The sequence below is a fragment of the Coregonus lavaretus genome, assembly GCF_964263955.1.
Source record: "Coregonus lavaretus genome assembly, chromosome: 16".
Classification (NCBI taxonomy): domain Eukaryota; kingdom Metazoa; phylum Chordata; class Actinopteri; order Salmoniformes; family Salmonidae; genus Coregonus; species Coregonus lavaretus.
The window spans coordinates 34,119,356-34,143,594 of NC_140003.1; the positions used below are offsets into that span (position 1 = coordinate 34,119,356).

The following is a 24,239-nucleotide window of genomic DNA, read 5'->3' on the forward strand; positions in this document are numbered from 1 at the left end:
GAGGCCGCAATAGAGCGGTTCAGCCGGTTAGCAGAGGAGGCCGCCAGATTAAGGGGGTCATTGGTGCAGAGGGAGCAGAAGGAAGGTGTAGAGGCACGGCGAGAGGAGCTGGTTAGGCAGCAGAAGGAGCGGGGGTTAATGAAGGAACCCAGTCCCGCTCCTCGCACCAATCAAGTGGTGCGTGTCGCCAGTCCGGTCCGGCCCGTTCCTGATTCCCGCACTAAGCCAGTGGTGGGTGTTCCCAGCCCAGTCCGGCCCGTTCCTGCTCCCCGCACCAAGCCAGTGGTGCGCGTCGTCAGCCCAGTCGGGCCCGTTCCTGCTCCCCGCACCAGGCCAGTGGTGCGCGTCGTCAGCCCAGTCGGGCCCGTTCCTGCTCCCCGCACCAGGCCAGTGGTGCGCGTCGTCAGCCCAGTCGGGCCCGTTCCTGCTCCCCGCACCAGGCCAGTGGTGCGCGTCGTCAGCCCAGTCCGGCCCGTTCCTGCTCCCCGCACCAGGCCAGTGGTGCGCGTCGTCAGCCCAGTCCGGCCCGTTCCTGCTCCCCGCACCAGGCCAGTGGTGCGCGTCGTCAGCCCAGTCCGGCCCGTTCCTGATCCCCGCACCAAGCCAGTGGTGCGCATCGTCAGCCCAGTCCGGCCCGTTCCTGCTCCCCACACCAGGCCAGTGGTGCGCATCGTCAGCCCAGTCCGGCCCGTTCCTGCTCCCCACACCAGGCCAGTGGTGCGCGTCGTCAGCCCAGTCCGGCTCGTTCATGCTCCCCGCACCAAGCCAGGGGTGCGCGTCGTCAGCCCAGTCCGGCCCGTTCCTGCTCCCTGCACCAAGCCAGTGGTGCGTGTGTCCAGTCCGGCACGGCCCGTGCCTGTTCCACCGGTGCCTGGTCCGGCACCGGTCAGCTGCTCCACTCCGGAGCCAGAGCAATCCGCTCCACCGGGGTCCAGTCCAGCTCCGGTCAGCGGCTCCACTCCGGAGCCAGAGCAGTCCGATCCACCGTCGTCGGGTCCAGTTCCGGTCAGCGGTTCCAGTCCAGACCCAGACGTCAGCCACTCTCCAGGTTCGGGGTCTCCCACACCAGGGGCCAGACAGGGTGTGGTACTTCGTGGGAGGAAGGAGAGAGGAAGCAGCGCGCCAAGGTCCAGACCAGAACAGGGGCGCAACGGGGAGGTGGAGAATAAGTGGTGGTTACACCAGGAGCCGGATCCGCCTCCGAGGCGGAATGCCCACCCGGCCCCTACCCTATTAGGTTTATGTGGCGCGGTCGGAGTCCGCACCTTTGGGGGGGGGTACTGTCACGCCCTGACTCAGAGGACGGTTATTTGTTGAGTCAGGGTGTGTATATTTTGTGTTGTGTTTAGTTCTATGTTTAGTTTCTAGATCGTTTAGATCTATGTTGGCCAGGGTGGTTCCCAATCAGAGGCAGCTGTAGCTCGTTGTCTCTGATTGGGGACCATACTTAGGCAGCCTTTTGGCACCAGTCAGTTGTGGTATCTTGTTCCGTGTGAGGTATGTTATTTTGTCTACCTCGGACTTCACGTTTCGTTTGTTGTTTTGTCGTGTGTTCAGTACGGAAATAAATATGAATACATATCACGCTGCGCCTTGGTCCTTCTCGTCATTAAACGATCGTGACACTAACCGACCGCTCTGAGGTGTCAGCATGGTCCTTAAGCACACCGTTGCCTCGTTTTGTATCACATTTCAATGACAAAACTAAAATAAGTTTGGAGATTTGTATTACATATTTGAATAATCTAATGTTAGAAATAAACAATCAATAAAACTTAAAATGAACTGATATTGGCACAAGATGGAGGGAATGTTGAAACATAACTAACGAGATTACAGGTAACAAACATGTACTGTTAATCCAGTATAAATTCATGTATAGAATTTATTAAGAGACAAAATTCACAAATTCTACAGCACAACAGCAGAGTCATGTCTGAAGTGTAAAACTAACAATGACTCAATAATCCATGCCTTCTGGGAATGTTCTAAATTCCAAAAGTTATAAAGTTGCCTGTCAGAAGTATTACAATGTAAATGTACTTTGAATCCATCTGCATATTTCCAGACATGGCATATGAGGGTGCAGTGAGATACCCGATGGCTTGGACGATACATCTCTCGTCAATCATTTTTTTAAACGTATACTTAAAAACTGGAAATCAACCAATCCTCTGTCGTTAACGCAATGTAAAGGTAAAATGCTTTATTATCTAAAAATGTAGTGTGTGAGACGGAGAGGAACAAAATGGTGCAGTTTGAGGCCATGTGGCGGAGAGTGAGTCGGGAGCTATAGATGGGGGTGTGTGCTAGTGGGTCTGGGCAGGTGTGATGTATTTGACGTTTGTATGATGTTGTCGTTTGTATGTGTATAATTTGTATTGTTTATAAAATATAAAATAAAATCTTACCAAAAAAAAGAATGAAACAATCAAGGCATTTAAACACTTGTTGGACAATAATTGTAAAAATGAAATGACTTTTATGGTGTCTGACGGAGTTAACATCAATCCGGTTAAAAGCATTTTATAAAAAATGTTTTACATTTTAATTTGGCTATCAAATAAATATTTAAAATTGCATTAATATTAAGACTAATATTTGTGGGAAAAAAAGTTGATTATCCCGTCTTTCAAGAATCCCTGAGCTCTAAAACAGCAAATGTTTCTCTCTGCCCCATGACAACAACAAAAAAGATCCCCCCCCAATTTTTTAAAAACTGTATGTAAGTTGAAAACACTATGTTAAAAGCACTACGTGTGGGGGTGTCCCTAGCATTGCCAAAAGACAAAAAGAGCTGTGAATGGATCAGTGGTTCACCAAGATGGGCTTGGCAACAGTAACAAGGGGTGATGTGTAATGAAACTAGGGTCCGCATTCTCATTTAGAAGGTGGGGGGGGGAGAGAAACCGTTCATTTGAGACCACCAGGTGACGTCCCCGGGACCAACCGGGAATAAGACAACACCTACAGGGGCCCATGACACGGCGACCATTTCGTGACATCCTAATGACACATTATTGTTTGCAAGGATATTGCTGAAAGGTTCCACAGAATAAATCAGGATGAGGGAGAATCCGTGACAATGTTTGATGCTGCATTAAATAAACTATCAGAGCACTGTGAGTGTAATGATGTTCTAAATAACACCATTAGAGACCGACTATTATGTGGGCTACGGAGTGAAGCTACACAAAAGAGACTATTGACTAAAAGTAATCTGACCTTGGTAAGGGCCATTGAAGTCAGTGTGTCCATGGAACTAGCTGCTAAAGAGGCTCAGCAGCAGTTGGGTTCATCAGGAAAATCAAGGCACATGCTTTCGCTCTGTCAAAGCAGACATCAGGCGTCTACATGCTGGTGTAAAGACATGGCTTGACGAGCGTGTGGTAAAAAAAGTGACATGTTCACACTGTTGAGCAGGAGAACACTGAAGTTAGTGACTCATCAGACGAGGAAGTCACATTGAAAATACTGACTGTTGCTGGGGGGCTACACGGCTACTATGTCTCTCCCTTGCTAGAGGGGCAGCCAGAGCATATAGAGATTGACACAGGGGCAGCTGTATTTCGTGTCAGACACAGTCTACAAAAAGAAGCTGAACCACCTTCCACTTCAGCCAGCGTATATCGTGTTAGAGACTTAGACAGGTGAATCTGAGGTATCACTGAGGTCACAATTCAGTTAAACGGACAAACTGAAAAGCTGCAACTCTAAGTCATCAAAGGAGACTATCCATCACTACTCGGTGGTTGGAGAACATCACACTCGACTGACCATCAGTGTGTACAATGACACATGGAGACACTGGCCTATCCGCCATCTGAAAGAAACATGGAGAAGTCTTTAATAGAGAGCTGGATAGCAAGCAAACCAAAGTTTCTGAATGCACGACCCGTACCTTATGCTATCGAGGCTGACTTGGATGCTCTAGTCAAGAACAAAGTACTGGAGCCGGTCAGCGTGAGTGAATGGGCACACCCATCGTACCAGTCCTTAAGAAGGATGGTGGAATCACGATATACAGTATGGAGACTTTAAAGTCACAGTTAACCCTGTATTATCCGCTGAGCAGTATCCTTTAGATCTTGAGTGGACGTGTCATCAATGATACAGGCCTTCACAAGGCTCCTTCCAAAATTAAGGTGATCTTGGAGGCCCCAGCTCCTCATAATGTTACCCAACGATGTTCTTCCCTGGGGTTAATGAATTACTAGACGCTTTATCCCGAGCTTAGCAATGAAGCTGAAGCCGTTACATCAGTTGCTTTGTCAGGACAAAACATGGAAATGGAAAGAACACTTTGACCCGTCATTGCCCATGCAACTAGCTTGTAAGTCTCTAGTCCATATGGTGTGGGATCAGTCATGTCTCATATCATGCCTTCTGGTGAAGAGAAGCCGATCGCTTTCGCATCGAAGACATTGAACAAAGCAGAAAGTAACTATGCACAGAACGAGAAGCCCTAGGCATCCTTTTTGGGGTGCGTAAGTTTCACCAATATCTGTATAGGAAGAAGTTCAACCATCTTACAGATCATCGTCCGCTGACGAGAATCTTTGGACCGCATACTGGGATTCTGAGTTATCATTTTGCCTTCGCTAAGAAAACCAGTGTTGCAACAGCTACGCTCAGGTCATTGTGGAATAGTTTGCATGAAGGAGATCGCACAAAGCTACTTCTGGTGGCCTGGATTGGATTGAAGGAAGCATTGAGGAGAAAGCAAAAACATGTTCCTCCTGTCAAAAGGTTCTCAACGTACCTCAACTTGCACCTTTTCATCCGTGGAATTGGCCGGAGGAGACATGGCAACACATACATGTCGTCTTCACAGGACCATTCGAAGACAAAATCTTAATCGTGGTCGTGGAGGCTCATAGCAAGTTGCCAGAGGTTGCCATAATGAGGTCTAAGACCATCAAAAAGCTTGGAGAAGTGTTTAGTCGGTTCGGATCGCCACTCCAACTCGTTAGTGACAACGGACCGCAGCTAGTGTCCCAAGAAATGGCCACAGTCCTACAGGTGAAGGGACGTACAGCACATCAGGTCCGTATCATCCATCTACCAACGGGCTGGCAAAGAGGTTCATACAGATCATGAAACATGCCTTGTCATGGGGCCAAGGGACACTGCACCAACGCTTGAACAGCTTCCTCCTATCCTACCAATACACTATCACAGATTATCGTGAAATAGACACAAATCTCTTATTTGAAATTCTTGACAGGCACACGAAAAAGTATTTGTTTTTTATTTCCACCACACGATTCTCTTCATAACGCATTTGTGTCCAGTACATGATTTTCATGTTGTGGCTAACATTAACGAAAAGTCGCTACGTTAGCTAGGGATAAAGGTTACGGGTTAAGGTTAGGTATGAGGGTTAGGGGTTAAGGTTAGGGGTAGGGTTAAGCTTATTACAAGCTCTACGCAGATGCAAGATTTGGAGTGTTGCAATGTTATTTTTCGTCACAAAAGGGTTGGCTCCTTCTAATACGCTCCGGCATTCAACATACTTTTTTACTACCTGAAAATTGAGACACGCTGCATCATTCCTTTCGCAGCTGTGGGGGCAGTGTTGTCGCTTGGTTCCTTGATCTGATCTATAGGCTATTCATCAAAGTAGCCTATTTTGCATTGATAACCAAATGTAATCTCATCTTGAACTGTTCAAACAGTAAACCAAACAACAAGAATCCACCCAAAAAGTTATTTAGTTATTTAGTGAAACTAGTGATTACAGGCTATTGTGAAATGGTAGAACCTGATGTAGCCAACTAGCTAGCCATGTGCTTTTTTCTCCATGACCAAAACATGATGATGTTCTATTTTTAGGTAGACCGTTTTGGGAATAAATGCACAAGCAGCATATCAAACTGGGATAATGTTTTAGGTTACACCGGCAAGTATAAGAATATTTGCCAGGCCATATTTTTTTAATTATGAATATGATTATTTCACATGTGGGAAGCTAAAAAGGCTAGCTAGCTAACTTGCTATGTTTTTAGCCAGGCTAAAGCCAGCTAGCTACTACTAGCAAGGGAAGGTGACTCTTCCTTGCTTTCACAAAATGAAAAGACAAGAATAAAAAACTTTGCTATCACCCCCTTGTGAATGGGAGTGGGACCGGCGAGGATATAATATTACCAAAAGGTGTCCGCTACTCCAAAATTCCCACTCCACCCACGTGCACGTAGATCAACGGACTGAAGCTTGAAGGATTAGGTAACATGCTAGCTAAGTAGTTAAAAAGTAGTAAGTAGGTGCGAACTTGTACATCATGTGATTCAAACACGCAACATTTGGGTTGCTAGACCTTCCCGTTATACACCCACCCACCCTCCGAGACCAACCTCCCTCCTATCGTTTCTGTCTTAAGTAACCTACTGCCTTCATCTGTGTTTGAAATGCACAGTATACAAAATTGTGTGGTGGAATCGAAAATGTTTCCTTTCTTGTGTGTCTGTCACGAATTTCACATAAGTAATTTGTGTCTATTTCAGGATAATTTGTGATAGTGGGTTGATCCTTCAGGAACACGCCACATGCAACCACCAAAGCGTTTCCTGCTTTTGCTACTCATGAAGAGAGCGCTACGCACAAGCTTCGACCTACTCAAACTTCCGAATGCTAAGGAGTCAGTGCTACATCAACAGGAGAGTCAAGTCAAATGTTGTGAATTGAGAGCAAAGGACAGACCTTTCCATCCTGGAGGAAAGGTCTTAGCTAGGAACTACCTCAAAGGACCAAAGTGGGTTTCTGCTACATTCATTGCTGACTGGTCCTGTGTCCTACACTGTCCAGACAGCAGAGGATGTCATTTGGAAAAGGCACACAGATCAGTTACTGTTGAGTAAAGCAACACCGACAGAACCACCAGTCATGGGTTGTCCAGAACTGTTACTGGCTGACACCCTGACCCAGCAGTCGTCACTTAGGGGCTCACAGTCACGTTCTCAGGACACTGACTCAACCGCAACCATATAAGTGTATTTCATATGTGTGTTATTGAAAATGAACAAGCTGTGAAAAAAGTTTAACTTCTACATAATGGAAACAATTCAAATAAGAGAAGAGGAGATGTTATATATTAAGGTCATAGCTTTTGTACCTTCTACTTGCACAGAGCATCATGGGTAATGTGATGTTGAGATGTGCACGTTCTAGATAAATGATTTAACTGATTTCCGTCTAATCATTATTGAATTGTTATAAAGACATGGTTATGAAACCCACAAGACATAACAATGAGGGAGAAAGAATGTATTGGTAGCTGACTTGGTAGAGCATGGCACTTGCAACAGCAGGGTTGTGCATTTGATTCCCACAGGGGACCCGTATGAAAATGTATGCACTCACTACTGTAAGTCGCCCTGGATAAGAGTGTCTGCAAAATGTCTAAAGTGAGAGTATTGTTTTGTACAGTGGTGTAAAAATACTTAAAAGTACTACTTAGGTTTTTTGGGTATCTGTACTTTACTATTTATATTTTTGAAAACTTTTACTTCTACATTCCTCAAGAACATTTGGTTAATATAAGGAATTCTAAATTATTTATACTTTTACTTTTGATACTTAAGTATACTTTAGGAATTCCATTTACTTTTGATACTTAAGTATATTGTGACGTCACGAGAGGCTACACAGCTTTCAGCGGGGTTGCTCAAGTAGTGCAAGGAGACAAGGTTCAAACAAAACAAGGATTTTATTATAGGTCTTGGGAAATTAACGAAAATATAACAAAAGTCTGTTCTCTTGTGGCTCTTTAAGGGTTAACAGTTCAGGGATGTCTCTTCCACATCCAAAATCATAATTCTCACTCGCTCAGATAACTTTTCCCCAGCCTTACTGTAGTCCACGTTGCAGCTAGTGGCCAACCCAGCCAAAAGTCCTTCCAAATGTCTCTCACGTATTTCCACAGGTGCATATATCCACAGGTGAGTATTTCCCAAAGGTAAGTGTCTCCAAATCCTTATATTCCTCCTGGAAGTGGACGTGCAGCACTCTTGTCCTCCAGAGAGCCCAGGTTGGAGACTGTGTTTCTTCACAACCCACACACTCCCTCAGTGTGTCTCTTCCCTTCCAAAAAACCTTCAGCTCATCAGCTCCTGATTTGTTTCAGCTGCGTGGGAAGATTGGCCATAGAGGGGTGGAGTTCCCGACCATACCAGCAGATGGAGCCATAGCTGTCTGGGTTTGCAGCCACCTCAGGGGGATGTAACGTCCCTCCAGGACACAGCCTCTCGTGACATCACACATCCCCCTCCTCGGGACCGACGTCCTCGTCGGGGTAAAGGCAGCGAAGAAGGCATCACGCCGGGAGAGGGCGTCCGCATTGCCGTGGTGCTTGCCAGCCTGCTCTCTCTTCAACTCCTCCAACTCTAGGACCAGGGACTCAGCCTCCTGTTGTCTCTCCTTGAGTTTCTTACTGAACGCATCAGCCTTGGTTTTAGCAGAGTTTAGCTTCTGTTGAGCAGCTTTCAGTTCCTTCTCTCTCTCTGCCTCCGCATTCTTCATCTTGTTCTCCAACACCTTGTACTTCTCCTCTGCCTTCTTCTGGACCTCCTTACTACTGCGCAGGGTCTCCTCACACTCCTCGATGGTCCTGCGCAGCATCTCCAGCTCCTCCTGTTGCTTATGGAAGGAGCTCTGTTGGAGTTTAGCCTGGAGGATATCTAACTCTTCTGTCTTCATGTCTAACTGTTGCTTTAACAAACGATACCTCTCAGCGGTCCCCTTCAGACCAGACAGTTCTTTGTCCAGATTCTGTAGCTCCGTCTCTGTGTCGGTCTGGGCACCTGCCATCCCCATCAGAGCCCGGGCGGGAGTGAGTAACTCGGAGGATTGCACCGGAGCCTTCCCAGGATGAGTCTTGCCTCTCCGTTTCCGAGGTACTCGGGTTATCCTCTCCTGAGACTCTCTCCAGAGTGGGTAAAAGGCTGGGCAGTCTCGTCCAATTAGGACAGGGACGGGGAGGGAATCAACCACCCCCGCCGTCGTGTGTATGGTTCCCCGTGTGCTGGTCATTGTAAGTTCAGTAATGGGGTATTCTCTGGTGTCCCCATGGACACAGGAAACTGGGAGGACTTTCCCCGGGGTCAGACACGTTGGGCCCACCAAATCCTTACGCACCAGGGTGGCCCGGCTACCAGAATCCAGTAAGGCCTCCACATCATGGTGATTCACAGTTACCGGGCAGGTGGGGGGTCGATCTGGGCCGCCATCTACGACTCCCAAGAGCGAGGCAGAACGGTGTGTGGGTGCTGAGCTGGAGGACTCCGCAGTGGGCATAGGTTCATCGGCTGGTTTCCCACACTGCCAGGAGATATGTCCCATCTCCCCACACCGGTAACACTGTCGAGTTTCCCCCTCCTGGTGTACTCTTCTTGGACCCGCCTGGTTTCTGGCTCCCCCTGGAGCCGGGATAAGTCCTGACGTGGCTGGGTTCGAGACCTTGGGGTCCTTTGGACGGGTTCTTCCCATTTGTGGTGGGGCCGCACTCCTGGGGTCTTTTCGGGAAGCATTCAGCATCTCCGCTGTGGCCTGGTACTTTTCCACAGCTTCCACGGTCAGATCAGCCGTGGTCAAGGCCTGTTGACTGATGAACCGTTTTGCCTCATAAGGCAGGGCGCGTAGGTAACGATCCACCACAACGGCCTCCACCACCGCCGCTGCTGTATTCCTCTGCGGATCCAGCCATTTCCTTGCGATTCGGACAAGTTCATGCATCTGCGCCCGAGGAGGTTGGTCTGGTTGGAAGGTCCAGCTGTGAAAGCGCTGGGCCATACCAAACTTTGTGAGTCCATATCTGCTGAGGACCTCAGACTTCAGGGCATCATAGTCAGTAACCTGGTCAGGGCCCAGGTCCCGGACAGCATTCAGCGATTCCCCGGTTAGGAAGGGGGCTAACAGACCAACCCACTGTTGCTTGGGCCAGGCTTCCCTAGTGGCCGTGGCCTCAAATGCATGCAGGTATGCCTCAATGTCATCGGTAGCTCCCATCTTAGATATAAAGTCACTTGCCTTTATTGGGCGGGTATTTTGGACAACCATCTGTCTCTGCAACTGCAATTCCTCTGCCTTCAGAAGGTTGGCTTTCTTTTGCTCCTCCAAGAGAGCCACGTTTGCTTGCATCTGGGCTTGCTGGCCAGCAACAAGGGCTTTCAATATGTCCTCCATTTCCGTCGGCGGGGAGCCTACGGCCAACTTGGAAAACTGGGTGATCAAACCTTCGGTATCCTCCTCTGACATGCACTATTAACGCTTGAGCTGCCCGTGTTCTCCACCATCTGTGACGTCACGAGAGGCTACACAGCTTTCAGCGGGGTTGCTCAAGTAGTGCAAGGAGACAAGGTTCAAACAAAACAAGGATTTTATTATAGGTCTTGGGAAATTAACGAAAATATAACAAAAGTCTGTTCTCTTGTGGCTCTTTAAGGGTTAACAGTTCAGGGATGTCTCTTCCACATCCAAAATCATAATTCTCACTCGCTCAGATAACTTTTCCCCAGCCTTACTGTAGTCCACGTTGCAGCTAGTGGCCAACCCAGCCAAAAGTCCTTCCAAATGTCTCTCACGTATTTCCACAGGTGCATATATCCACAGGTGAGTATTTCCCAAAGGTAAGTGTCTCCAAATCCTTATATTCCTCCTGGAAGTGGACGTGCAGCACTCTTGTCCTCCAGAGAGCCCAGGTTGGAGACTGTGTTTCTTCACAACCCACACACTCCCTCAGTGTGTCTCTTCCCTTCCAAAAAACCTTCAGCTCATCAGCTCCTGATTTGTTTCAGCTGCGTGGGAAGATTGGCCATAGAGGGGTGGAGTTCCCGACCATACCAGCAGATGGAGCCATAGCTGTCTGGGTTTGCAGCCACCTCAGGGGGATGTAACGTCCCTCCAGGACACAGCCTCTCGTGACATCACAATATTTAAAAACAAATACTTTTATACTTTACTGAAGTAGTATTTTACTGGGTGACTTTCAATTTTACTTGAGTCATGTTCTATTAAGGTATCTTTACTTTTACTCAAGTATGACAATTGGGTACTTTTTCCACCACTGGTATTGTAACTGTACTGTATAGCAGTGCTGTCTTACCTGCAGCAGTGTAGCAGTCCTTCAGGGTGAACTCTGCAGTTTTTTCACTAACAGGGTTTTCACCACACATGTGTAGACAGACTCCTGGTTCTCCCCCCCAGGTATGAACAGTTCAGGTCCTGGACTCACTGACCCTCCAGGACTCCTCCAGATGAACTGGGTCAGGGGCTGGAGGTCAGCAGGGTTCTGTCCATGTTCTCTGGGGTTGTGTTGTTGACCACACAGGTTATGGTGGGCTGTGACACAACATCTAAACATACCCAGCAAAACTGTTTCAGTCTTAAAATAATAGACTGTGATATATCACACCTGCACAAGTAAACATTAATGCTGATTGTTATGTGAAAGAATAGGAGTGGGTTTTTTTTGGTAAAAGATTAGCTACAGATTTTATTATTGCTTAAATATAACATTTTATATATATATATATATATATATATATATATATATATATATATATATATATATATATACCAGCAATATACCTTATCTTGTGATACAGTAAATCATTAACATGGCATAGACTAGTCAGTTCTGCTTGGGTATGTTACCTAGGCTAGAACATAGGTGAATTCCCCTATGTTAAACGTTTCCCAGATAAAGACTAGCCAACACAGTGCTATTACACTCCCATTAGGCCTCTAGCAAAACATGTGTGCTTATTCTAAGCCCTACTTGCTTATGTGTCTTTAAACCTGTAACATTGCTGAGTGACCCCAATAACCTCCTAAAACCCATGTAACCAGCCTCTGTGCAGAAAAAGACGTGGAGCACCAGCCCGTGTAGAAAGACACTGAGCAATACACTATTTTGTTAAGGGATAAGAAAGACAAAGACTCCCGAACACGATTGAGAAGGAAACGCGAGCTGCCATTGCATTTGAACAGCCTTATCCACTTGTTGAAAGTGAAAGTTCACAGTTGTCTGAGTCAGTCATTGCTCAGGCTGCATAATTATAAAATGGGCCATACACTTAAAGATTCAATATGCAGAAATCGCTCCGCCATTTCCTGGTTGCTCAAATTCTAATATGTCGCTTAATTTCAGTTTATGTGACAAAACAAGCAAGTATAGTGTAATCACTGTACCATGGAAACCGCTGCAGAGCTGCCAACTCTCACATATTGGCCGTGAGACACACGCATTTGACCCTCTTAAATCTCACGCATTGAAAAGTATTGCTTTTATTTTTCTAATTAGTCCATTGTATAGTCAGCGCATTAACTTTTCAACAAATCATTTTGAAATCGGAGCACCTGTGCCTGCAATTTAACATCACGAGCAGAACCTCTATCATTGTCCTGTTTTGCCACAGCACTGTGACCCGTGGCACATTGAAGCATATAATTGGTCTAGATATGTAAGGGAGCAAGGGGATTGGATGCATGTTTTTTTTTAAACACCCCTCATGATTAAAGTGGAGTTGAATGGAGAGAGAACATTCTCCACTGAGTCTAAAAAACTGTGAAAAGACAGTGTAGTATGGTAGTGCTATGTTATGTACGATGTTGTCAACAAAATTAGGTTGCTTTACTCCCGTCACTATTGCAGATGCAGCCTTTTGACAGCATGTACTAAAGTCGATTTAATCCACACTTGCATTAGTCCCCTCATTTGGTGATTGGCATTTAGGCTGTGACAATTTAAAGGCAGCAGACAGACCTACAGTATGTTTTAGCAGGGAAGTTTGGTAAGGTGACATGATTTGTAACTATGAAAATCATTTTGTCAAACAGATTGTGAAGCAAAATGGGGCAATTTGATTCTAGAGGGGGGACAATAAATATACAAATAATCTGGTTAGGGTGTAGGGGCAGATTTATGTAATCTTGTCATCAGGAGATTTTATCTATTTACTTAATTTAGACTGATCAGTGGAACAATTCTTATTCTTAACAATGGGCTAAAGTATTGGGTAATTACTGTGCCTGTCAGCAAGAACACTACTGTTGTTCCCCACTTATTTGTATTATTCTACTTCCTCCCAATTTTGCCAGTGTAATCACATATTTGAAATCTCATATGCCTACTTGTATCTTTCAACATTAATTATATGAGGCAATGTATTTTTGCAAACATTAATGGACAGTTTTGAATAAGTCATACAAATAAGCATTGGAATCAAATAAAATGTTTGACATTTTAGTATTGTGCACACGCTAGGCAACTAATAAACACATCATATTTTGTCTATGTAGAGATGACGGCAAGGATCTTCAACTAGTAGGCATAAACCACCTGAACATTGATATATATATATATATATATATATATATATATATATATATATATACACAAAAAATTGTTTGTAATTTTACTCCATTTTTGTGATATCCAATTGTCTCATCGCTGCAGCTCCCCAATGGGCCCAAGAGAGGCGAAGGTCGAGTCCTCTGAAACATGACCCGCCAAGCCACGCTGCTTCTTAACACCTGCTCGCTTAACCCGGAAAACAGCCGCACCAATGTGTCAGAGGAAACACCGTTCAACTGATGACTGTTCTCAGCTTGCAGGTGCCCAGCCCACCACAAGGAGTTGTTAGAGCGCAAAGAGCCAAGGAAAGCCCCCCGGCCAAACCCAGACGACGCTGGGCCAATTGTGCGCCGCCCTATGGGACTCCATGTCACGGCCGGCTGTGACACAGCCTATTTTGAAGAGGTAGTTCACCTAAATTACAAAGTATAAAATGTTTGTGTCCTTCCCTTGAAAGCAGTCTATGGACAAGGAGACTGCAATCTATGATTTGGTTATCCACTACCATCAACCATTAATATTTCCTGTGCAGAGCCTTGGTGTACTGGTAACGCTCCCCGGCACGTGTTGCATACAACTTTCCACCTGAGAACAGGGATCTAATGCCTGCTTCCAACCTTACCACTGTTTCTATCTCACTTCATTACAGACCTGCCGCTGTGAAATATCTTCTCCATAAGCAAAGGTTATCTTCACTGTTATTAGTCGTTGATTTGGTCATGCAATATTGACTATGGTGAACATGCCCACACCAGTTTTTGTTTTATACAGTATAGAATATAATCCAATAGGCCTATATTGTTTAGCTGTGTAGGAATTCCAGTCAAATTCAGATACTTCTTGTGATGCGTTTCACATAATATGACTTATAATAATATGATATTATGAAGGAAAGGGCATGTGAAGGTTCACTTGATTTCAAGTTCCCAGTTCTGCCCCATCTTCATTACTCTGGGGGGGCTGTTTAGTCCCACATGATGCGGAGAGACACCCGCTTGTTTTTACAATATAGCCAATTGTGACTGCAACTGGCCCATCTAGCGGAAAGCACTCAGTTCTGCCTCCAGGACAAGACTCATGACAATAAACATCAGCCTGCAGAGTATTTTTTTTGCATATTTATTAAGGATCTCCATTAGCTACTGCCAAGGCAGTAGCTACTCTTCCTGGGGTCCAGCAACATTAAGACAGTTATATATAGTATACAATATTACATGACATTACATTTTTTTTTATTTTTTTTTAATAGCCTTGGTTTCTCAAATGACTGCCTCGCCTGGTTCACCAACTACTTCTCAGATAGAGTTCAGTGTGTCAAATCGGAGGGCCTGTTGTCTGGACCTATGGCAGTCTCTATGGGGGTGCCACAGGGTTCAATTCTTGGGCCGACACTTTTCTCCGTGTATATCAATGATGTCGCTCTTGCTGCTGGTGACTCTCAGATCCACCTCTACGCAGACGACACCATTTTGTATACATCTGGCCCTTCATTGGACACTGTGTTAACAAACCTCCAAACGAGCTTCAATGCCATACAACAATCCTTCAGTAGCCTTCAACTGCTCTTAAACACTAGTAAAACTAAATGCATGCTTTTCAATCGAACGCTGCTAGCACCCGCCCACCCGACTAGAATCACCACTCTCGACGGGTCTGACCTAGAGTATGTGGACAACTACAAATATCTAGGTGTCTGGTTAGACTGTAAACTCAACTTCCAGACTCACATAAAGAATCTCCAATCCAAAGTTAAATCTAGAATCGGCTTCCTATTTCGCAACAAAGCCTCCTTCACTCATGCTGCCAAACATGCCCTCGTAAAACTGACTATCCTACCGATCCTTGACTTCGGCGATGTCATTTACAAAATAGCCTCCAACACTCTACTCAGCAAATTGGATGTAGTCTATCACAGTGCCATCCGTTTTGTCTCCAAAGCCCCATACACTACCCACCACTGTGACCTGTACGCTCTTGTTGGCTGGTCCTCACTACATGTTCGTCGTCAAACCCACTGGCTCCAGGCCATCTATAAATCACTGCTAGGCAAATCCCCGCCTTATCTAAGCTCATTGGTCACCATAGCAGCACCCACCCGTAGTCTGCGCTCCAGCAGGTATATCTCACTGGTCATTCCCAAAGCCAACACCTCCTTTGGCCGCCATTCCTTCCAGTTCTCTGCTGCCAATGACTGGAACGAATTGCAAAAATCTCTGAAGCTGGAGACTCTTATCTCCCTCAATAACTTTAAGCATCAGTTGTCAGAGCACCTTACCGATCACTGCACCTGTACACAGCCCATCTGAAATTAGCCCACCCAACTACCTCATCCCTATATTGTTATTTATTTTGCTCTTTTGCACCCCAGTATCTCTATTTGCATATCATCTCTTGCACATCTAGCATTCCAGTGTTAATACTATTGTAATTATTCTGCACTATAGCCTATTTATTGCCTTACCTCCATAACTTGCTACATTTGCACACATGTTTTTTTACCCCATATGTAACTCTGTGTTGTTTTTATTGCACTACTTTGCTTTATCTTGGCCAGGTCGCAGTTGTAAATGAGAACCTGTTCTCAACTGGCTTACCTGGTTAAATAAAGGTGAAATAAAAATAAATAAATAAATAAATAAGTAAGTGCTTTAGCAATGACAGTATGTTAAGGTTCATTAAAACATATCTTTAAATTTAGCTAAAATAACAAATAGTGTATTAACTTGTAGTATGTTAAGTATTATGTTAGCTACCACAGGTACATAGAACTTAAACGTAACTTGAGAGAAATGCTGTTTGTAAACTATGAAACCAAAATCAAGAAATTCCAATGTATTACACTGAGCTATACTTCATTCACTTTTCTTTTCACTGTAGAAGTTAAACAATACATATGTAGCATCCAGCATTTTCTTCACTACAGTCTTTCTTCTACAGCACTTCTAACTCCAGTAGAAAATAAGTTGGAGACCTGTTATCCAAACTTGAGTGACATCTCAAAAACAGCGCATTTAAAGTCATACAGCTGTCCCAGAATTCTACAGTGTTATTTCCATTAGGGATTCTTGTGAGTCACTGGACTGCCCCTTTAGTGTAATCTGGTTAATGTGCTGCCCCTTGGGTTCTGGGGTGGGTGTCTCATGTTCCATCTCTTCTTGGTTCTCTAGGGCTCATGTGGAGTCACTGGACTGCCCCTGTAGTGAAGTCTGGGTAATGTGCTGCTCATTGGGGTCTGGGGTGGGTGTCTCATCCATCTCCTCATCACTCTGGGTGGATGTCTGGTTGGTATCATCTCCTTGTTTCTCTGTGTCTGGTTCCTTCTCCTCTTCCCCTTCCTCCTCCATCTCTCCTTCATTTCCCCTCTCATCCTCTGTGTTTGCACCAATACCTCTATTGTGGTCCATTTTCCATATCTGTTCTCTTTTCTCTTATCTTTCTCCTCTCTCAGTCTCTTGATTACTTCCTCTTTGCCCTTTCCCTTATTCTTCCACCTCATTATTCTGTCTCTACTCCCCTGGCTGGTTCCCCTGACTGGGTATCCTGGTTGCCAATCTAAGGACTTGTTAGGCTATATTGCAAATAGCCTGTGTCTAAATGTTCCCCCGAATCCCCCATCCCTAATTAGCCTACTATAGTAAGTATGAAATATATTTAATACAATTTACAGCCAAAATATTAGGCCTAATATTAGGCAACATGATGTGTCAGTGAGTGTGTCTTTCTCTACCTCGACTGCACCACAGCAGATGATCTGTCATCTTCTCACAGGCACTCGGACAAGCAGAATCAGAACTTTTACCAAACAAGTTGGTTAAATTTGTACGATATATCCAATTTTGACTTTGCAGCTGGCCCATCTAGCGTAAACCGCTCAGTTCTGCCTCCAGGGCAAGATTCATAACAATAAACATCTACTCTCTCCTGTTATTGGATATGTTTTGCCTGGAGCTGTCTCTGTCGTGTCTGCTGAGCCGGTTTTGCCTTGAGCTGGCTCTGGTGTGATTAGGTCTGGTTGGGCCAGGGTTGGGTCTGATGTGACTGGGTCTGGTTGGGCCAGAGTGGGCACTGGTGTGACTGGGTCTGGTTGGGCCAGGGTGGGGTCTGGTGTGATTAGGTCTGGTTGGGCCGGGGTGGAGTCTGGTGTGACTGGGTCTGGTTGGGCCAGGGTTGGGTCTGATGTGACTGGGTCTGGTTGGGCCAGGGTGGGGTCTGGTGTGACTAGGTCTGGTTGGGCCGGGGTGGGTTTGTCCTGTACTGGCTCTGTCTCTGAAACACAGATTGAGAAAATGGGTTGATACATGACTACACAAACACTATTATATAGACACATTTGTCTTAATGATAACATGACTTATGTCATTGTCAGTCTCAATATTGACTATTTTGTTTAAGCTATCTGCCATGGGAGAAAAAATCACTTGTCTGTTTGTCTGAGAGCCTGTCATTCTGTCTGTCCAATGGGATGTGACCCCTACTTTTTGTTGGAGACAAAATCCTTCCAGTTGGTGCGGTGTGCTGTTTCCTGTTTGCATCTGCATCCTGCTTGTTAAACATCTCTATCACCTCCTTCACATGTCCTGTACACACAAAAACATTCATCCCCACTATTACCATATGTATTCAAAGTTCCTTATGCCCAAGGTAATAAACACCATATAAGGAGAACCTTTTTGTGTAGAAGTTGTATTTCCAGTGTTCTCAGAATGGTCATCTTCAGGATCTTGGTTTCCTATTAAATTAAAACAAAATAGTTTTATTTAGAAACAGCAAAGTGGTAAGGTATTAGTGTTGTCTTAAAATATATGTGATGGCCAAACGAAGTCTATAGCAATACACCTCAAGTTCAAAATAGCATTTTTACAGCTAAACAACCTTGTACTGTAACTTTCATCAGCCGCACCTCCTCTTCAGATTTTCTCAGTGCAGCTTCAGCCACTGGTCATCCACCACAGAGTGGAAAAGACAAGAGGGATAAAGGACAGAATTAGACATAGGGAAGAGATGTGGGTAAACATCCTGTATCATTTATATGTCTAACCAGAAAGACTATGTATGTACTTTGCTGTGTTTGCTGGTTGTACTCTTTTCTCTCCTCTTCTCTACTCTAATCTCTAATCTCAGATCCAAGGTCAACGACCTTGTAACAAGTCAGCTGGCGTCACTGGGACCGTGATCATCTGAAAGCTCAGCACATGCCAGGGGAGTAGGGAGGAAATGGATTGACTCTGGTCTAGCCAGATCATTAGAATGAGGGGCATTTCCTCCCATAATACTGAACTATGCCCCTTATATTTCCTGAGTCTGGAACTAAAGGTTGGCCTTCAGGCCTGATTTTGTCATAGGACATAGGATGGTCTTACGTTTCTTGCCTTTCCTCCAGCGCCACAATAACACCAGAACGGCAACTAAGACGAGGAGGATGAGGATGGACAGGATCACAGCCAGGACACTGGATGAGCCTTCCTCTGCACAGAAACACCATTAAAACAACTTGGATCAGCAGCATTTCCACACTTAATAACACATCAATTAAGCAGTCATAACACTATGAATTATATAGTAATGTAAGTGACTAACATATGAATATCCTGGAACTGCAAAAAAATATGTTTAGCATGATCACTATAACATTATATACACATAAATCTCATTATATGTATAATAATAATAATAATATGCCATTTAGCAGACGCTTTTATCCAAAGCGACTTACAGTCCTGCGTGCATACATTTTTGTGTATGGGTGGTCCTGGGGATCGAACCCACTACCTTGGCGTTACAAGCGCCGTGCTCTACCAGCTGAGCTACAGAGGACCACCATGTATCTCTAAACCATGTTCTCACTATCAATAAATGTACAGAATCTACATTTCATGCAAATGTGTTGGCAGCATTAAATAATACATCCAAATTGTGAACACGAGAGATAATTAAAGTGAGAGTACGTGTATTACTGTACCTACAGTTTAGAAGTGTTATCTTACCAGTGTAACAGTCCTTCAGGGTGAACTCTGCAGTTTTCTCACTAACAGGGTTTTTCACCACACATGTGTAGACAGACTCCTGGTTCTCCCCCCCAGGTATGAACAGTTCAGGTCCTGGACTCACTGACCCTCCAGGACTCCTCCAGATGAACTGGGGCTGGAGGTCAGCTGAGCACAGCAGGGTTCTGTCCATGTTCTCTGGGGTTGTGTTGTTGACCACACAGGTTATGTTGGGCTGTGACACAACATCTAAACATACCCAGCAAAACTGTTTCAGTCTTAAAATAATAGACTGTGATATATCACACCTGCACAAGTAAACATTAATTATGATTGTTATGTGACAAGACTAGAAAAGGAGTGGGGCTATAAGTGTGACAGCACTGTTAGTGTAGGGGGTTGAGAGTCTTTAAAAACACAGAGTGTGGGGGATAGCATTGTCAGGTATTCCTTTTTCTGTCTCTCTCCAGGTAGACTTCAGAAAAATGAGAAGTAGTTTTCAGCTCTGCTAATCTGATTGGTTTATACAACCAATACTTGGCCTTTGACTAGGGCTTGGCCTAATGATAAATGAACATTTGTAATAAAGATGTAATGATGATAAGGGGGCAGTTTCAATATCACACTGGAACGAGAGTTCAAGAGCTAGGCGAGAATATGTGGGTCCTGACTCATTAGGTACAGTACCCAAGGTATACAATTCGTTTTTTTTTTTACAATTCTGGCATCACTTAATCATCCGTTGTCTAGGCCTAATGATTACTTTTTTAAACACCCGTACTGATACTGTAAATAAACACACTGTATACACACAAACCTGACATGCAGGCCTTTAGACAATAATATTACACACTTACCAATAACGTCCACCTCATGTTGTGAGTACTGCAGCTTGCCCTTGATGACTGCCTCTAACAAATAGGATCCACTGTCTGCATCTGTGAGACCACTGATAGTTAGCTCTCCAGTGTGCCAGTCCAGGATGATCCTGTGTTTATACCTGCCATACTCCCTGTTCTGGCTCCCATCAAACACTACCACCTTGTTTCCATTGTGTTTCCACAGGATGTATTCAATATATCCAGACATCGAGGGGGTCAGGGTGATCTCTCCTCCCTGACCACCATACCGCTGTGCACCTGTTCCTTCCACTGGGCACAGAAAATCAGAAGATATTTGAGAAAAGCTTCTCTTTGGAAACACACAGTAACCTACCACCCCCCTGATAATTGCTGAATTATTTTTGGAATTTTTGGAAAAAGATTAGCTACAGATATTACACCAGATAAAGTGGTTTAACAAAAGATTTTTGGTATCAATTACTGGGAGTTAGCCATTACTGGGAGAAGACCTGAAATAGAGAAGATGGCGGCATACACATTGTTGGATTACTTCATGGAGGGAAAAAATAATTTATTTTAATAACAGAGCATTTTCTAAATTCAAACAGACCCCCTGAAACTGGACATGGACTTTTTATGAGACTCCTGTTTCCACAAATCGAGGAAAAAGACGGTATCGCCAAGCTAATTTGTCACACAAGCTCATGCGATAGCTTAGCCTAGCGGTTAAGAGCGTTGGGCAAGTCAACGAAAGTTCACTGGCTCAAATCCATGAGCAGACTAGGTGAAACAAGATATGCACTTGAGCAAAGCACTTAACCCTAATTTCTCCTGTAAGGCGTTCTGGATAAGAGTGTCTGCTTAATGATGTAAATCTAAATGTAGCTAGCAAAAGATCTTATCTGACTGGTCAGAAGACCAATAATAAGTGCTGTGTATACATTGATGCCAAGGGAAGCCAGACCCCCCCCCCCAAAAAAAAAGAAATAATAATTTAAAAAAGTATATTTCGTCTCTGTGTTTCATCATTTTCATTCAATTTGCAAGAGGCTGAATCTATCTCACTGGAGAAAGCATCCGAGCGAGCGAAAGAGCGCCCCTCTGTCTCTGTATGTGTAGGCCATTTATCTGATGCTGTCTGGTCCAAAGAGTATGACATTGTTGCTGCCCGTAGCATTGTAGGAAAGGGAAGCCAGCGAGCAATTGGCCTCCCTGATAAAAATGTAATACATAATAGCAAATCAGCGTTGAGCTAAACTGAGTGAGCTCAACTGTGAATGGTCCTGGCGCACCAAAAGAAAAGTGTCACTGGAAGCCAGTTTGAATTTGGCTTCTCTCCAATCACATTGCATCGAGAGCATACGTCATTGACAGAAACAATTTGAATTGTTGCATCTACTTGTGTTGTTGTCCTCCGGTCGATAGCTAGCTACCTAAAATTGTCCCTTTCCTAAATTAGCCATGGATGGAGATAAGAATTTGGACTGGCCAATGATTATAATGGCAATTTTGATCCAAAAATAAATTGTGCCCCTGGCCTGAGAGGAGGGAAGTTCAATATGTAGCTAGATGTAGAAGGCTAACGTTAACTAGCTAACGTTGCCCATTAAATGAATTTAGGCTAGCAAGCAAGCATTTTAGCCAGGTAGCCTAGGACAACAAAACATTTAAGCGTGTATGATAGACGATTCGTCAACATGAAAGGGATGAGGATGGCATTGGCGTTTCTCTACAAGTAGGGTGAGTCAACAGCTCCTGTTTTCTTTGCGACTTGCTGTAATTCTCTGTGGTTCTAAATCAATAGTTGTTTAGTGGATCGAAAATGTCGGAAACATTAACTTGCTTGACCATGCTGTAGGTCATGTAACTGTTTGTTACATGCAATATGCTTTGTGGACTTCAACAGACAGGTTGCTCTCCGGTTTTGTGATGAAACAAATGTGTGGTTGAATTTATTCTGCCACTGTGTCTTCTTATTGTCTCGGCCTTAGGCCTATATATCACGGTCACAAGGCATATGAACTCACAGGTTATAGAGCAAACAACACAATTATAAAAACACAGGTTGTAATATGGCTTTGTTTTCTGGCTTCCACAGTGATTTTACCCACACACGTTTCCCAGATAAAGACTAGCCAACACAGTGCTATTACTGTACCATTAGGCCTCTAGCAAAACATGTGTGCATATTCTAAGCCCTACTTGCTTATGTGTCATTAAACCTGTAACATTGCTGAGTGACCCCAATAACCTCCTAAAACCCATGTAACCAGCCTCTGTGCAGAAAAAGACATGGGGCACCAGCCCATGTAGAAAGACACTGAGCAATACACTATTTTGTTAAGGGATAAGAAAATGTGCACACTTACCAAGACAATAACTCCCCAGCACAATTGTGAAGAAAATGCGAGATGCCATTGCATATGAACAGCCTTCTCCGCTTGTTGAAAGTGAAAGTGAAAGTTGGCAGTTGTCTGAGTCACTCATTCCTCAAGCTGCCAATTATAAAACGGGAGGGGCCATAAACTTAAAGATGCACTATGCAGGAATCGCTCTGCAATTTCCAGGTTGATGAAATTCTAATAGTTTGCTTAACTTCAGTTTATGTGACAAAACAAGCAAGTATAGTGTAGAGAATCATTATACCATCTAAACCGCTGTGAAATATATTTTCCAGAACCTAAGGTCATCTTCACTGTTCGTAGTCATTAAGTTGATTTGGTCATGCAATATTGAACATGGTGAACAGGCCCATACCATTTTTTGTTATACAGTATAGAGTATAATCCAATAGGCCTAAATTGTTTAGCTGTGTAGGAATTCCAGTCAAATTCAGATACTTCTTGTGATGCGTTTCACATAATATGACTTATAATAATATGATATTATGAAGGGAAGGGCATGTGAAGACTCACTTGATTTCAAGTTCCCAATTCTGCCCCATCTTCATTACTCTGGGGGGCAGTAGCGGTGCGTGGGTAACATCACTGAGGAAGCCAAGCTAAGCCAGTAAAGTAACCCATATTACAGCCTTTGTTGGGATAATTGCATTGTTTGCTCTATAACCCATCTGTGATCTACAATAAGGCTGTGACAACAAAAAACAAGTCACACAGTGGTGGAATAAATTCAACTGCACATAGGTTTTTTTCATCACAAAACCAGAAAGCAACATCTGTCAGGTGAAGTCCACAAAGCAAATATTGCAAACAAATTGTTATATCGAGATTATATGCTGCAACTGTGGTGGCAAACATGCGCCTGATTTCTCGGATTGCCCTGTTAGGGTGAAGGAAGCAGAGGTGGCAAGAGTAAGGGCTGTCCAGCGGGTCTCCTATCTGGAGGCGGTGAGAAGAGTGGAAGGATTGCGTGGCATTGAGGATACAATGGTAACTGAGCCTGCACCACTGAATGTTTCTCGGCCATCAAGGGATCCTGATATTTTACAGGACTTTGTAGCACTTATTGCAATGGTCATAAACTGCACAGCACAAACGAAAAAAAATCGGAGAAAATTGGAATCATTGTGAGTGCAGTTAAACACTTTTTGGATGTCAGTAAGTTTACAGCCGAGGCATTGCAAGAAATCCTGTCAAAGGATTTTCAGCCCTACAGTCCCCTGTTCCTGTTTAGGGATGCCACTTGATTGGAATGTGACTGAAGGAAGTGACAATTTTTGTTTTTTGTGTGTCTATGTCTGTATTTTGTATGATGTTGTTTTTTCCCCCTTTCATACAATGGATATTTTTCTATAGTTTACCACCCCTACAGTAGGTGGCAGCATGCACCTCAAATGCTTGTTTGCCGACCACCATAATATAGTACTATTGATGAAGAAGAAGAGTTATCACCTGCAGCATGGTGCAGCAAGTTAATGTTCGACAGTTTTCTAAACAACTACTGATTTAGAACCATAGAGTTACCGCAAGTCAGCACAAAGACAACAGAAGCACTGCCTCTGCTATTCCAGCACCATTTCAACTTAAACATTTCAACATTAAATCAACAAGGCTATATATGCTTAGTTTAATATACTGAAAACAAACTTAAAGATACCAAAAA

General features: G+C 44.3%; 1 protein-coding gene and 1 long non-coding RNA gene across 2 annotated transcripts in view; both read right to left on the bottom strand.

Moving 5' to 3' along the window:
- Positions 1 to 22,626, bottom strand: part of LOC311144170 (uncharacterized protein) — a 106,689-nt gene extending 84,063 nt beyond the window's left edge. The window contains exons 1-2 of the mRNA XM_084180176.1: positions 22,547 to 22,626; positions 20,193 to 20,486 (exon numbers count right to left, since the gene is read on the bottom strand). Of these exons, the coding sequence (XP_084036302.1) occupies positions 20,193 to 20,486; positions 22,547 to 22,595 (343 nt within the window). The 5' untranslated portion in view covers positions 22,596 to 22,626. The remainder of the gene's footprint in view (positions 1 to 20,192; positions 20,487 to 22,546) is intronic.
- LOC311143696 lies at positions 17,800 to 19,468 on the bottom strand. The gene is made up of 5 exons (XR_014614435.1): positions 19,336 to 19,468; positions 18,712 to 18,816; positions 18,224 to 18,286; positions 18,018 to 18,080; positions 17,800 to 17,928 (listed from the first exon to the last, which is right to left on the bottom strand). It is a non-coding gene; the product is annotated as an uncharacterized lncRNA (long non-coding RNA).
- Positions 22,627 to 24,239: the final 1,613 nt, after the last annotated feature.